The sequence below is a fragment of the Salmo trutta genome, chromosome 38, assembly GCF_901001165.1.
Source record: "Salmo trutta chromosome 38, fSalTru1.1, whole genome shotgun sequence".
Lineage (NCBI taxonomy): Eukaryota > Metazoa > Chordata > Actinopteri > Salmoniformes > Salmonidae > Salmo > Salmo trutta.
This window is the reverse complement of record NC_042994.1, coordinates 4822937-4839351: the sequence shown is the minus strand read 5'-3', so window position 1 is coordinate 4839351 and position 16415 is coordinate 4822937. Positions and strand designations below refer to the sequence as shown.

The 16415-nt window shown below is 43.9% G+C and overlaps 1 protein-coding gene across 2 annotated transcripts in view; it reads right to left on the bottom strand.

Moving 5' to 3' along the window:
• Window positions 1–8945: 8945 nt before the first annotated feature.
• The window catches only part of LOC115178859 (max-interacting protein 1), a 39826-nt gene continuing 32356 nt past the window's right edge, over window positions 8946–16415 (bottom strand). For both annotated transcript variants that reach the window (XM_029740235.1, XM_029740236.1), the window contains exons 5-6: window positions 13509–13713; window positions 8946–13040 (exon numbers count right to left, since the gene is read on the bottom strand). In XM_029740235.1, the coding sequence (XP_029596095.1) occupies window positions 12856–13040; window positions 13509–13713 (390 nt within the window). In that variant the 3' untranslated portion in view covers window positions 8946–12855. The remainder of the gene's footprint in view (window positions 13041–13508; window positions 13714–16415) is intronic.

Sequence of the window (16415 nt, the reverse complement as noted above, 5' to 3'; positions counted from 1 at the left end):
CACCCCTCATCAATATACACGCAATACCCCATAACAACAAAGAAAAAACAGATTTTTTAAAATTTTATCACATTTATTTCAAATAAAAAATATACATTTACATAAGTATTGAGACCCTTTACTCAGTACTTTGTTGAAGCACCTTTGGCAGCGATTACAGACTTGAGTCTTCATGGGTATGACGCTACAAGCTTGGCACAACTGCATTTGGGGAGTTTCTCCCATTCTTCTCTGCAGATCATCTACCACTCCAGTGTACAATTGCTATATCGTAATTACCTCGCCACTATGGCCTATTTTATTGCCTTATCTCCCTTATCTTATCTTGCACACACTGTATATATACTTGTTGTAAATGAGAACTTGTTAAATAAAGGTGAAATAAAAGATCCTCTCAAGCTCTGTCAGGTTGGATGGGGAGAGTCGCTGCACAGCTATTTTCAGGTCTCTTCAGAGATGTTTGATTGGGTTGAAGTCCAGGCCCTGGCTGGGCCACTGAAAGACATTCAGAGACTTGTCCTGTAGCCACGACTGCATTGTCTTGGCTGTGTGCTTAGGGTCGTTATCCTGTTGGAAGGTGAACCTTCGCACCTGTCTGAGGTCCTGAGTGCTCTGGAGCAGGTTTTCATCAAGGATCTCTTTGTACTTTGCTCCATTCATCTTTCCCTCCATCCTGACTAGTCTCCTAGTCCCTGTGACTGAAAAACATCCCCACAGCATGATGCTGCCACCACCATGCTTCACCGTCGGTATAGTGCCAGGTTTCCTCCAGACGTGATGCTTGGCATTAACCTCTCTGGGCTATGTGGGACGATTTCGTCCCACCTACGTAACAGCCACTTCAATCCAGTGGCGCGATTTTTGAATCGTTAGAAATGCTATAACTTCAATTTCTCAAACATATGACTATTTCACAGCTATTTAAAGACAAGAATCTCGTTAATCTAACCCCACTGTCCGATTTCAAAAAGGCTTTACAACAAAAGCAAAACATTAGATTATGTCAGCAGAGTACCCAGCCAGAAATAATCACACAGCCATTTTTCAAGCTAGCATATCATGTCACATAAACCCAAACCATATCTAAATGCAGCACTAACCTTTGATGATCTTCATCAGATGACACACCTAGGACATTGTGTTATACAATACATGCATGTCTGTTCAATCAAGTTCATATTTATATCAAAAACCAGCTTTTTACATTAGCATGTGACGTTCAGAACTAGCATTCCCACCGAACACTTCCGGTGATTTTACTAAATTACTCACGATAAACGTTCACAAAAAGCATAACAATTATTTTAAGAATTATAGATACATTACCCCTCTATGCACTCGATATGTCCGATTTTAAAATAGCTTTTCGGATGAAGCACATTTTGCAATAATCTAAGTACATAGCCCGGCATTACAGGGCTAGCTATTTAGATACCCACCCAGTTCAGCCTCCACCAAAATCACATTTCCTATAAGAAAAATGTTCTTACCTTGCTTGTTCTTCATCAGAATACACTGCCAGGACTTCTACTTCAATAACAAATGTTGGTTTGGTCCCAAATAATCCATCGTTATGTTCCAACAGCGACGTTTTGTTCGTGAGTTCTAGAATGCTTCTTCGCGGTGTCGCGCATGGCGCATTGGCGTGTCAAAAATGTCTAAATATTCCATTACCGTACTTCGAAGCATGTCAACCGCTGTTTAAAACCAATTTTTATGCCATTTATGTCATAGAGAAGTGTTAATATTCCGACCGGGAGTATGCATTGAGCCTAAACAGCCGAATAAAATTTCTCCTCAGAAGCGACTCATGCACGCGCATCATTGAAAGGTCCTCCGAGCATCCACTTACAAAAGGCGATAATATATTTCAACCTGAGGTTCCCTCGTAAACCTTCAGTTATTTCGCGGGCTCTGAGAGCCTATTGGAGCCCTGGGAATTGTCACGTTACAGCTAAGATCCTTACTTTTCAATAAAAAGAGGTAAGACGCACGACTCCTTGTCAGACAGGGTACTTCCTGCTTGAAGCCTTGTCAGGTTTTTGCCTGCCATAGGAGTTCTGTTATACTCACAGACACCATTCAAACAGTTTTAGAAAATTCAGAGTGTTTTCTATCCAAACCTGAACAATAATATGCATATTCTAGCTTCTGAGTTGGTGTAGGAGGCAGTTAAAAATGGGAACATATTTTTTCCAAAAATTCTCAATACTGCCCCCTATACCAAAGAGGTTTTAAGGCCAAAGAGTAAAATCTTGGTTTCATCAGACCAGAGAATCTTGTTTCTCATGGTCTGAGAGTCTTTAGGTGCCTTTTAGCAAACTCCAAGCGGGCTGTCATGTGCCTTTTACTGAGGAGTGGCTTCCCTCTGGCCACTCTACCATAAAGGCCTGATTGGTGGAGTCACGATCGCTATCTTCAAACTCCCGATCATAAATAAACCAAGGCGCAGCGTGCATGGAATTCCACATCTTTTTTTATGAAAATGAAACTCACCAAAACAACAAACAGGAGAAAAACGAAAACGTGACTTTCTGGAGCTGCTCAAAGGCAGCTACACAAAAACAAGATCCCACAACTAAAGGTGGAAAAAAGGGCTGCCTAAGTATGATTCCTAATCAGAGACAACGATAGACAGCTGCCTCTGATTAGGAACACAAAGAAATAGACAAACTAGATTGCCCACCCCACAGCACACCCTGACCTAACCAAACTAGAGGAAAATAAACGTCTGTCTAAGGTCAGGGCGTGACAGTACCTCCCCCCCAAAGGTGCGGACTCCCGGCCGCAAACCTGAACCTATAGGGGAGGGTCCGGGTGGGCATCTATTCTTGGCGGCGGCTCTGGTTCGGGGCGTAGCCCCCACTCCGCCCGCTGATCCCCCCGCTTCTGTGTCGCCGGAGGAACCAGACTGTGGATCATCGCTGGAGGCTCTGAACTCCAGCGGCGGCCCGCAGTCCGCTGAAGACTCCGGACTGTGGGCCGCCGCTGGAGGCTCCGGACTGGGGACCGTCGCTGGAGGCTCCAGACTGGGAACTGTCGCTGGAGGCTCCGGACTGGGAATTGACGCAGGAGGCTCCGGACAGGGAACCGTCACTGGAGGCTCCGGACAGGGGGACGTCGCTGGAGGCTTCGTGCCATGGATTATCACTGGAGGCTTCGTGCCATGGATTATCACTGGAGGCTTCATTCCATGGATCATCCCTTCAGGCTCCGGGCCATGGATCATCACTGGAGGCTTCGTGCCATGGATTATCACTGGAGGCTCCGGACCATGGATTATCACTGGAGGCTTCGTGCCATGGATCATCACTGGAGGCTTCGGACCATAGATCATCACTGGAGGCTTCTTACGTGGAGCTGGAGCAGGTCTCACCGGACTGGGGAGACGCACTGGAGACCGGGTGCGCAGAGCTGACACAGGGTATACTGGGCCGTGGAGGAGCACTGGAGGTCTGGAGCTTAGGGCTGGCACAACCCGTCCTGGCTGGATGTTTACTTTAGTCCGGCAAGGGCGGAACTCTGGCACAGGACGAACTGGGCTGTACAGGCGCACTGGCGACACAGTGCGTAGAACTGGCGCAGGATATACTGGGCCGTGGAGGCGCACTGGAGGTCTGGAGCGTATGGGTGGCACAACCTGTCTTTGCTGGATGCTCAACCTAGCTCGACAACTTCAGGGCGCGGGCACAGATCGCACCGGCCTGTGAATGCGCACTGGCAACACAGTGCTCATCACCGCATAACACGGTGCATGCCTCGTCACTCGCTCCCCACGGTAAGCACGGGGAGTTGGCTCAGGTCTCCACCCTGACTCTGCCAAACTCCCCGTGTGCCCCCCCAAATTTTGGGGGGGGCTGCCTCTCATGCTTCCGTCGATGTTGGTTCTCACCGGTCCAGCTCGTCTTCCCAGTAAGCGCACGCTGCTTGGCTTTCTTGTGGTGGGATCTTCTGTCACGATCGCTATCTTCAAACTCCCGATCATAAATAAACCAAGGCGCAGCGTGCATGGAATTCCACATCTTTTTTTATGAAAATGAAACTCACCAAAACAACAAACAGGAGAAAAATGAAAACGTGACGTTCTGGGGCTGCTCAAAGGCAGCTACACAAAAACAAGATCCCACAACTAAAGGTGGAAAAAAGGGCTGCCTAAGTATGATTCCTAATCAGAGACAACGATAGACAGCTGCCTCTGATTAGGAACCATACTCGGCTCAACACAAAGAAATAGACAAACTAGATTGCCCACCCCACATCACACCCTGACCTAACCAAACTAGAGGAAAATAAACGTCTCTCTAAGGTCAGGGCGTGACAGGTGGAGTGCTGCAGAGATGGTTGTCCTAAGGCCGGAGGAGTGGCGCAGTGAAATAAAGGAACTGCATTGCAATCTTAAGTCTTCATTATAAACCACGGTTTGATCCCAGGCTGTGTTGCAGCTGGCTGCTACCGGGAGACCCATGAGGCGGCGCACAATTGGCCCAGCGTCGTCCGGGTTAGGGGAGGGTTTGACTGACATTGACATTTGACATTTTAGTCATTTAGCAGACGCTCTTATCCAGAGCGACATACATTTTTTTTCTGGCCTGGCCCCCCTTGGGAATCAAACCCACAACCCTGGCGTTGCAAACACCATGCTCTACCAACTGAGCTACAGGGAAGGCTTGACTGGCCGGGATGTCCTTTCCCAACTCCTTGTGGCAGGCCAGGTGAATACACGCTGACTTCGGTCGCCAGTTGTACGGTGTTTCCCCCAAACACATTGGTGTGGCTGGCTTCCTGGTTTTTATTTGGCCCGACTAATTGGCGCCACACTATGGGACTCCCAATCACAGCCAGTTGTGATACAGCCTGGAATCAAACCAGGGTCTGTAGTGACACCTCTAGCACAGAGATGCAGTGCCTTAGACCGCTGCGCCACTCAGGAGCCCTGAGCAGTGTGTCAAGAAGCAGTGCGGATTGGCAGGGTCATATTTCGGAGGATGCATGACTCTCAACCTTTGCCTTTCCCGAGTCCGTACGGGAGTTGCAGCGATGGGACAAGACTGTAAATTCCAATTGGGGGAAAAAAAGGGGTGTAAAAAATAAATAAAATAAGAGATTGTTGTCCATCTGGAAGGTTCTCCCATCTCCACAGAGGAACTCTTGAGTTCTGCCATCGGGTTCTGCCATTGGGTTCTTGGTCACCTCCATGACCAAGGCCCATTTCTCAGTTTGGCCGGGCAGCTAGCTCTAGGACGAGTCTTGGTGGTTCCAAACTTCTTCCATTTAAGAATTATGTGTTCATTTAAGAATTATGTTTTCACTGTTCTTGTGGACCTTCAATGCTGCAGACATTTTTGAGTACTCTTCCCCAGATCTGTGCCTCGACACAATCCTGTCTCGGAGCTCTATGGACAATTCCTTCTACCTTATGGCTTGGTTTTTGCTCTGACATGCACTGTCAACTATGGGACTTAAACATAGACAGGTGTGTGCCTTTCCAAATCATGTCCAATCAATTGAATTTACCCCAGGTGGACCAATCAAGTTGTAGAAACATCTCAAGGATGATCAATGTAAACAGGATGCACCTGAGCTGGATTTCGAGTCTCATAGCAAAGGGTCTGAATACTTATATAAATTTGTAATAAATTAGCCAAAAATCTAAAAAAACATTTTTTGCTTTGTCATTATGGGGTATTGTGTGATTGAATCTATTTAATCAATTTTAGACTATTGCTGTAACGTAACAATGTGGAAAAAGTCAAGGGGTCTGAATACTTTCCGAATGCACTGTATAAATGAGAGGTTCACAATTACATTCAACCACTAGGGGGAGCACCTCCTTAAGTATGGTACGTGTGAGGATTTACACAGCACAACAGCCTGCTGTTACACTGTAAACAAAATGGTTCTTCTTGTTGATGTCCATAATCAAATCAAATCCAATGCTATTCCTCACATGTTTCATAAACAACAGGTGTAGACTAACAGTGAAATGCTTACTTACGGGCCATTCCCAACAATCAGCACTTACAGTAGACCAGGGCAGCTACAACAGGGCAGAAATTTGCCAAAATGATTTGTTGGAAAGGTGGCATCATATGACGGTCCCACGTTGAAATTAAATTAGCTCTTCAGTAAGGCCATTCTACTGACAATGTTTGTCTATAGAGATTGCATGGCTGTGTGCTCAATTGTATACACCTGTTAGCAATGGGTGTGGCTGAAATAGCCAAATCCACTAATTTGAAGGTGTCACGTCATAGAAAGCTGTTATTTTCTATGGTAGAGTAGGTCAGGGCGTGAAAGGGGGGTTTTCTAGTTTCGTTTTTCTATGTTGTTATGTTCTAGTTTTGTATTTCTATGTTGGGTTTTGTTTGGGATGATCTCCAATTAGAGGCAGCTGATCCTCGTTGTCTCTAATTGGAGATCATACTTAAGTAGGTGTTTTTTTTTCCACCTGGGGTTGTGGGAGATTGTCTTTGAGTTAGTGTATGTTTCACCTCTGCGTCACGGTTTGTTGTTTTGTTATTCAGTTTATTTATATGTATTGCATAGTTTCACAGTTCAATGAAAATGTGGAAAGATAATCACGCTGCACTTTGGTCCGCTCTTTCCTACGACAACCGTGACAGAAGGGGTGTCCACCCTTTTATATATACACTACTGTTCAAAAGTTTGGTCACTTAGAAATGTCCTTGTTTTCCATGAAAACATACATGAAATGAGTTGCAAATATAAATATAGTCAAGACTTTGACAAGGTTATAAATAATTATTTTGAATTTAAATAATAATTGTGTCCTTCAAGCTTTGCTATCGTCAAAGAATCCTACATTTTCTGAAAATACAGCCTTGCAGACCTTTGGCATTCTAGTTGTCGATTTGTTGATGTAATCTGAAGAGATTACACCTCATGCTTCCTGAAGCACGTCCTACAAATTGGATTGGCTTGATGGGCACTTCTTATGTACCATACGGTCAAGCTGCTCCCACAACAGCTCAATAGGGTTGAGATCCGGTGACTGTGCTGGCCACTCCCTTATAGACAGAATACCAGCTGACTGCTTCTTCCCTAAATAGTTCTTGCATAGTTTGGAGCTGTGCTTTGGGTCATTGTCCTGTTGTAGGAGGAAATTGGCTCCATTTAAGCACCGCCCACAGGGTATGACATGGCGTTGCAAAATGGAGTGATAGCCTTCCTTCTTCAAGATCCCTTTTACCCTGTACAAATCTCCCACTTCACCACTACCAAAGCACCCCCAGACCATCACATTGCCTCCACCATGCTTGAAAGATGGCGTCAAGCACTCCTCCAGCATCTTTTCATTTTTTCTGTCTCACGAATGTTCTTCTTTGTGATTCGAACACCTCAAACGTAGATTCGTCTGTCCATAACACTTTATTCCAATCTTCCTCTGCCCAGTGTCTGTTCTTTTGCCCAACTTAATCTTTTCTTTTTATTGTCCAGTCTGAGATATGGCTTTTTCTTTGCAACTCTGCCTAGAAGGCCAGCATCCCAGAGTCGCCTCTTCACTGTTGACGTTGAGACTGGTGTTTTGCGGGTACTATTTAATGAAGCTGCCAGTTGAGGACTTGTGAGGCGTCTGTTTCTCAAACTAGACACTCTAATGTACTTGTCCTCTTGCTCAGTTGTGCACCGGGGCCTCTCACTCCTCTTTCTATTCTGGTTAGAGCCAGTTTGCGCTGTTCTGTGAAGGGAATAGTACACAGGTTTGTACGAGATCTTCAGTTTCTTGGCAATTTCTCGAAAGGAATAGCCTTAATTTCTCAGAACAAGAATAGACTGATGAGTTTCAGAAAAAAGTTATTTGTTTCAGATACTCAACTAGTCTAAAGGCGGCCAGTTTTATTGCTTCTTTAATCAGAAGAACAGTTTTCAGTTGTGCTAACATAATTGCAAAAGGGTTTTCTAATGATCAATTAGCCTTTTAAAATTATAAACTTGGATTAGCTAACACTACGTGCCATTGGAACACAGGAATGATGGTTGCTGATAATGGGCCTCTGTACGCCTATGTAGATATTCCATTAATAAAATCAGCCGTTTCCAGCTACAATAGTCATTTACAACATTAACAATGTCTACACTGTATTTCTGATCAATTTGATGCCATTTTAATAGACAAAAAATTTGCTATTCTTTCAAAAACAAGGACATTTCTAAGTGACCCCAAACTTTTCAACAGTAGTATGTAGTATATATATATATATATCTATCTATCTATCTATCTATCTATCTACACATATATCTACACAGTTAACTTTGAGACACGTACTTGGGCTCATTCCAGACAGTCATGCAAAATCTGTGCATATCTGCAGAGGTTTATCAGATCTTTACAATGCCTGGCAAAAGTCTATATATGATATGTATATACAATATATAACAAAACTAAGATACTGTAATCTGCACAGGGTCTTGTTAACCCAGTTCACACTTTAAGATACACTGAGTGTACAAAACATTAACACCTTCCTAATATTGAGTTGCACCCCCCTTTTCCCCTCAGAACAACCTCAATTCGTCAGGCCATGGACTCTACAAGGTGTCAAATGCTTTCCACAGGGATGCTGGCCCATGTTGACTCCAATGCTTCCCACAGTTGTGTCAAGTTGGCTAGTTGTCCTTTGGGTGGACTCAATTGTCTAAAGGTTTAAAAATGTGTCTTTAATAACCTGTCTCCTCCCCTTCATCTACACTGATTGAAGTGGATTTAACAGGTGACATCAATAAGGGATCATAGCTTTCACCTGGTCAGTCTATGTCATGGAAAGAGCAGGTGTTCCTAATGTTTCGTACACTCAGTGTATGTCTAACTGACAGGAACCCAACCAATAAGAAGTGTCTGACTTCCTCAAAATGAACGGAGAATGGATTAAAAATAACCTTGAAAATAACAATATAGATAGATAGTAGACAACAAAGTCAACAAGTTCCGGTTTGAAAATCTTGGTGTTTTATTGTAAGTATTGCATTTTTAAACTTACACAGCGAGAATCATCATCATCAGACAGCATGTTCTACAAAGGATTGATGGCCACAGAGTTCATCTGAACAACAATGGGACTATAGTCTCTCCTATAGCCTGGTTAAACCAGACTGAATGCTACGCTAACTCGTATCACAGCATTCAGCCTAATTTAACCCAGGCTAGGTCTGTCCTGTTTGGAGGTGGGAATAGCTGTATCTACTTTGACCCATTCATTCTGTCTTAACCTGGTTCCCAGATCTGTGTGTGCTGTCTTGACCAGAATGACCATAGGAGTTGGAAAGACAGCACAAACAGATCTGGGTCCCAGGCTATTCATTCTCCCCCTTCGAGTCGTTGTCTATAAGACCAATACCTAGTACACTGGAGTGAGATTATTCAGGGTGGAGGTCAATTCCATCTAAATTCCATCTGCAAAATGGAACGTGAATTCAATTTGGATACCAGGTAAGAAATTCCCATCTTGAACTCAACAGATAGGAATTGAGTTAGAATAGACCCCAAATCTGGATATAACAACATACTGCTAGCCATACAGAGGCAAAAGCAGATATCACTTATATGGCCGCACTAAGGACACCAGACAACACACACAAAAGAGAGAGGGTATTGGGGAAAAACACAGTTTTTCATTAAATATGGGCCCTTTTTTCTCATAGTGCAGGTTCAAAAAACGACAAACAAAAAGCGCTAGACGATAAAAGTGTAAATGAAGGAGAGTGAAGTAATCTGCCCCCTGTGAAAGAGAAGAGGACACTGTTGGTGTTCTGAGGTTGTTTGGCTTATTTGTTTATATCGAGAAAGCACCATCGTCAGTGAACCATCAATTTGAGGAGATCATGAAATCCCGCAAGATTACACTAACTTTACACCTTAAATGATGTCCTTCGTTGAAACCATAGGTTTTTGTTCTCAATAATATTAATCTGAGGCTTTTTGTAAATGTAAGACACATTTTGTTGACTAAAACATAATCTAGTAAAGACTACTACTTGTCTTCCTACTAGAGGAGTGTGGAGTTAGTTAGTTAGCCCCCATTTTGTATAGTAGCTGGCTCAGTATTTGCCAATTAGACTTGGCTATTGTAGGCTGAGTCCAAAATCAACCCCTTGACCCTACACCCCCATCCCCTCCTAGCAAATTCTAGGATTATTGGATAGGTGTAAACTGTTACGACAGAAACTCCACCCAGCCTATCAGAGAAGGAGAAGGAATGACCATACAGCTTGGGGTCAGTTTGAACTGGACTGTGGATGCTAAGAGGCAAGGCTCAGTACTGGGAGCAGCTTGGGGGCTGATTACAATTCAAGTGTCCGTCTAACAAAACAACATTAGCCTGGTATCCTGACTGATTTCACTACGATTCACCATTGTCTGTTTCCCAAATGGCACCCCATTCCCTAGTCTGGTCAAAAGTAGTGCACTATGTAGGGAATAGGGTGCTATTTGGGAAACAGACGTTGTTTCACTTTTAAACATAAAATCTTAATAAGAGATAAAATCATTTAAAAAAATAGGGAGGAGAATAATAAGATAAGACAGAAACCAAATAAGTTAACTTTTTTCATATTTTTTCTGTGAGGGATGGTTGGATGGAGAAATAGGCTAATAAATATATAAACTTCAAAAACTCAAGGGTCAGGGTGGGATTGTTCTTTCATATGAAGAGATACGTGAATACCAGTGGAAAACAAGACTTTTCAAAGTGCATGTTGAGTTCGCTTCAGTAACAAGGGCTAAGGATGTACACACACAGTCAATGACATCTCATACACCTTGGTGTTGTCTCTTCAGACTCGAGTTCCCCCACAGCTCACCAGATACCACCAGTGGAATGCCATATTGGAGGTTTCAAAATAAAAGTAAAAAACAAACAAATTTGAATAAATAAGAGTGCCACACAAACTCTGTATTTATGAACAGAAGATGTCCTGGGGTGGCGGCCATTTTGTATTACAGCCACATAGTTGTTGTTTTCTTGTTGTTGTGTCTTGAACTTTAAGTTAAGTACTATGAAGTGGAACTTCTCTTGGGGTTAATGGGGGTCAGCTACAGAATGGTAACTTTTGAACGTTTCAACCAGCAAAATGAACAAAGCAATACTGTCCAATTCATGCCACGTGGACGACTGACTGACCGCTTGCCTGTCACACTCTGAGAGAAGTAGAATAAATCTTTTCAAAAATATAATTTAAAATGCACAAAAACACAAGGTCAAAAACAGCAACAGAGGCAATAGGTTTTTTCTATCCACAAGTTTTCAAACTTTTTTTATCGTTAATTTATTAAGCTATTTGTAAGCTATCTAATTATGTACAAAAAAACAAAGCAAGTTGAATGAGCTTTTTTTGGACGGCCACAGGCCTGTTGCCTTGGAAAAGAGAGGGGGGAAAAACAGGAGGAGCTCAAATGGTCGAAAAAACGAAATAAACCTACTAGAAATAGTTATTGCTTGTTACTGCTGGATAGAGAGAAAGGATGATGTTGTCTCTATAGTCCAAAGTTCCTTGGTATTCTTTCTTTTTAAATTGTGCCGATTTGTTTCTATAGACAGCTATAAGGTAGGCAGGTGCAGGATAGCTTGTTGTGGTAGCTGCGTTGTTGTAAAAACACATTTGAAGATTGATTTCCACACCGAGCACCACCCACGGTCCATGGGAATGCATATAATGCATGTTTTTTTCTCTCCTCCATTTGTTTGGATGGAAACGTCCTGTATGACACGGCAGACAAGGATCGTTGGTTGTACAAGCGTTTGAGCTGCGTTGTTGATGGGTTTGTTGTCGCTGTTTCAGGTAGCACCATTTCAAGTGTCTGCTGGATGCAGTGCTGTGGTTGCACAGTGGTAAAAAACCCCACAAAGACAAGAATTTTTAAATAAAAAAGGACGTCGTTAAAGGGCCAAAATGTGTTGATATGGCAAGTAGACTTTTTGACATTCCACAGAGTCTGTGTCCAAATTACCACTTGTTCCCAAAATCGTTTTTACGTCCAGCAGAACATTGACATGACTTCGGACACAAGACCAGAGCAAACACTCAAACACATAGAACCAAATAGGGTTTTAAAACTCAGAAAATATTCTAATATATATTAGAAATGTAAGTGCATTTCTGATGCTAAAAAATTGGGTTGTTTTTTTGTTTGTTTCTAAAATAACTTAATCAATTGTTTGATTTAAAAAAAGTGGTCTATTCCCTTCGATTATGTCTGCAATAAAACCAAGATAATGCTGATCCCAGCATATTCATAAAAATACATCCTTTTTCATCTTCATTTTCAATCATTCATAAAGCCACTCAAGTTAAAATCTCATCTAAAACCATTGCTCTTATTCAGTTTCTCAAAATAAAGGTTGGTTGGTTCTGTGTTTGGATCAATCTCTGTTCTTCATGTACCTGTTATCGGGACGATGCAGGGGGTTGGACCTTCTGCTTGGGACGGAGGGGGTTTGAGGGGTTCCGAGGGGGGGGGGGGGTTGAGGTTCAGCAGCAGAGCGACGGATGGTGCGATGGGGAGGGGTTACAGACAGGAAGTTAGAAGGCCGTCAGGGTGCCACTTGAGGGATGCCATGGCGATGGTGTAGTCGGCGATGATACATGTAGATGGGTGACATGACGATACACAACAGGGTCGGTGGATGGAGGTGGGAGGTCAAGGTTTTTGCAGGTTGGAGCTGGGGCTGGAGACAACTCTAATCGGCCGGTCAGAGAAGGCGCTGAGTTTGACGAGGACGCAGGATTAACGTTCGCCCTCGTAACCTTCGTCGCTGGCCAGGTTCAGGTGGTTGGTCTTTGGATGTTGGTTTAGCTCTCCCGAGGTGGGGGGAGGAGTCTACACCCAACAGCCATCTCCTATGAGGAGGATGCGGAGAAGGCTGAGGAGAGTTTGAGGATGCTGCAGCTGGAGTAGCCCTCGTCGCTGGCTAGACTCTGGAGGCTGCTGTGGTCGTCTAGATCGCTGGTGGAGGCCGTAGAAACCGAGTCCAGTTCCCCGTGCTCCGAGAACTCTGTAGACTCCACGTCCACCTCAATCTCCTCTGTAGAGGGCGAGGGAGAGAGGGCGAGAGAGAGACAGAGAGAGAGACAGAGACACAGAGAGAGAGAGAGACAGAGAGAGAGACAGAGAGAGAGAGAGAGACAGACAGACAGACAGACAGACAGACAGACAGACAGACAGACAGACAGACAGACAGACAGACAGACAGACAGACAGACAGAGAGAGAGAGAGAGAGAGACAGAGAGACAGAGAGACAGAGAGACAGAGAGACAGTAAGAAAAGAGCAGAACGTTGGAATAACACACTCAAAATAAGAACTTCTTGGAACTAAACAGGAACACTACTAAACTGAGAAGTTAGCTTGATTCTGTGTGGAAACAAACCATTCTGGTTATCCTAAGAATAGGGTACAAGTGTGCAAAGTCCACGTCTCTTTAACTGATGTGCTTATGTGTGTGATACACTGAAATGAAATGAAGATCCCTTTCGGCGGTCACGGTCGCTCACCTTGGTCCGAGTCGGAGCGCTCGGAGGAGCAGAGAGTGGAGCCCACGCTGTCCATGCGTATCCTCTCTCCCTCCCCCGGCCCGGTGCCTCCTACCCCGGCCCCAGTGCCCCCCTGCAGCAGGTCCAACTGGCGCTGGAGGTGCCTCTGCTCCCTCTCCAGACTGTCCAGCTGGTTACGGCTCTTACGGTCCGCCTCTTCAAGTTTCTAGAAGAGGGAGAGAAAAGAGGAGAGAGAGAGAAGGGAGAGAGAGGAGAGAAGGGAGAGAGAGGAGAAGTGAGAGAAGGGAGAGAGAGAGACAGGAGAGGGGGAGAGAGAAGGGAGTGAGAGAGGAGAGAAGGGAGAGAGAGAGGAGAGAGAGTAGGAGAGAAGGGAGAGAGAAGAGAGAGACAGGAGAGGAGAAGGGGGAGAGAGAGGAGAGAGGGAGACAGGAGAGAGGAGAGAGAGAGGAGAGAGAGGAGAGTGTGTTTAGTTATCTTGAACAAACTGGATGTGTATAGCTGTTTCCAAAGAGCACCTGCCTCCTCCACCACACCCTCAGAGAGATGACGAGTTGCTATCCTCTGTGTGTTCCTCTATCTATTTAACAGGACATTTTACCAGGTGTGTTTAAGTCTCTATAGGAGGGAGAGGAGAGAAGAACGAGACGAGAGAACGTGGTTATGAATAGATTTTAATGTTTATATTTTAGCGGGTAAGGTTGATGGAGAAGATATTCTCAGAGGGATAGTCACAGTGGGAGATGGGGATGGAGGGAGAGATACAGATAAGGAAGTCAACTAAAAATTGGGACGAGGAGAGAGGATGAGAGATAGAGGAGTCAATGAAACCGCCAATCAATTCTCCAAACTTCAGTATCCCGTCTCCTGACCTACAGACTAACTCTAACCTATGGAAGGGAAATCACCCAACAGTCCAACACAGAAGCAACGTTCTGTCTTTCCAGACTTGGCGTTGTTTATCTTGTATCAGTGTTTTGTTTACGATGCATTTGTTTACTACTGGTGTTACACAGAGTCACGTCAATACTTGATAAAGACTAGAGCTGACAGTTACAGCACTGAGAGAGAGAGAGAGGGGTGAGAGAGAGAGAGAGAGAGAGAGAGGTGAGAGTGAAAGAGAGAGAGGGGGAGGGAGAGAGAGAGAGAGAGGGGGGAGTGAAAGAGAGGGAGAGAGAAAGAGAGAGAGAGGGGGCAGGAGAGAGAAATAGAGAGAGAGTGAAAAAGGAGAGAGAGAGAGAGACAGAAAGAGGGGAGAGAGAGAGAGAGAGCGAGAGAGAGAGAGAGAGACAGAGAGAGACAGAGAGAGAGAGAGAGAGAGACATGCAACAACAATGCAAGCCTTCATTCCATGTTTCTGTGTCATTGTCAGGGTCAATGTTATTGATCTTCATTCCCATGTTAATCTCATTCAGGTGGCTGTCAGTAGTGGGGAAGCTGCACGGGCCATAGACTCAGAACAAGCAACATGTTTCTCATTACTAGTAATGTTCCCTCTCATGTTTTCCGGCAGTGAGTGAATTTCAGGTCTGCTGAGCGCAAACTTGAACGTTGTGAAAATTCTGTGCAACTTCCAGCGTGCGTTTACTGTGAACAGTGAGGCTGTACCCACTAAGTTACAGTTTAAACAGTGATCAAGTAGACTACTGTGGCTATTTGATCATAATGTAGGCCTGCCAGAGTGGCCTAACATAAACAAATATGGAGAATATGTATCCCATAACATTTTAACATGGAAATAGCTGTTCTATCACTCAGCCTACAGTAGCAGCCAATGTGTGATGTCCAATGTAGGCCTACATTCCATGAGACTTTTGAAAAACACATGCAGGGCTCGACATTAACCTGTTTATCCTGAACAATTTGTTGTGTAGTTTGATGCAAGAAACCACTTTCCAAAATAAAATTAATTATTATTTCCATACCATTATTACAGAGAATCAGACATATTATGCTACCCTCTGCCTATTGGCTACTTAGCTTATTCAAGACCGTCTCCAAATAAAAAACTGCCATAAAAAAAGCTCTTTACCCGACTCGCTTTCAAACATGCCAAGAAATGTACACGTTTTGTTCTCTTGTAGGAAGCAACCACTCACACATCGCTGACTACAAATGATCTAGAACTGGGCTAATAACTCAATAACTAGCTAAGGATATGAACAAATGTGTACACCTGTCTACATGCAGCTCTCGCTTTGATCTCAAAACAAACGCATAACGATCGCAGACGCTCATGCTGTAAACACAGTCCAGTTCAAAGTGAATGGCACAAATCCATATTTGGAAATGGTCTATTTGCATATTGGCCTATTGAAGCTCTGATTGGTTATGCTGCACCGGTCTGTGTAGAGTACAGGCCTGAGTCGTGCCTGTCAGTGCAATAGAAATCCGATGCGCTCTGCGTACGACAAAGTCTCTTGCACAATTTGTTTTGTTTCGGTATGTTGTGTTGAAAGTGGCTAATAATGATTGCGTTGATTCGATCACAATTCCCACAGTAAAGGGAAACGTCGATAGAGTTAACTAACGGGGAAACACAGCTCAGAGGGAACATTGGTTACTAGTCAAATGTTTTGTTTGAGTTAAAATAGTAAAGCTTCATACAACTCAAATAAATCAATGGAAAATGTCAAATATTTGTCATACATATTTAAAGCATTTGGAGAGCTGTTTTACACTTGAACAGGTTATAAGTGTGTGTGTGTGTTTTAGACTTGAACAGGTCATAAGTGTGTGTGTGTGTGTTTTAGACTTGAACAGGTCATAAGTGTGTGTGTGTGTGTTTTAGACTTGAACAGGTCATAAGTGTGTGTGTGTGTGTGTTTTAGACTTGAACAGGTCATAAGTGTGTGTGTGTGTGTGTGTGTGTGTGTGTTAGACTTGAACAGGTCATAAGTGTGTGTGTGT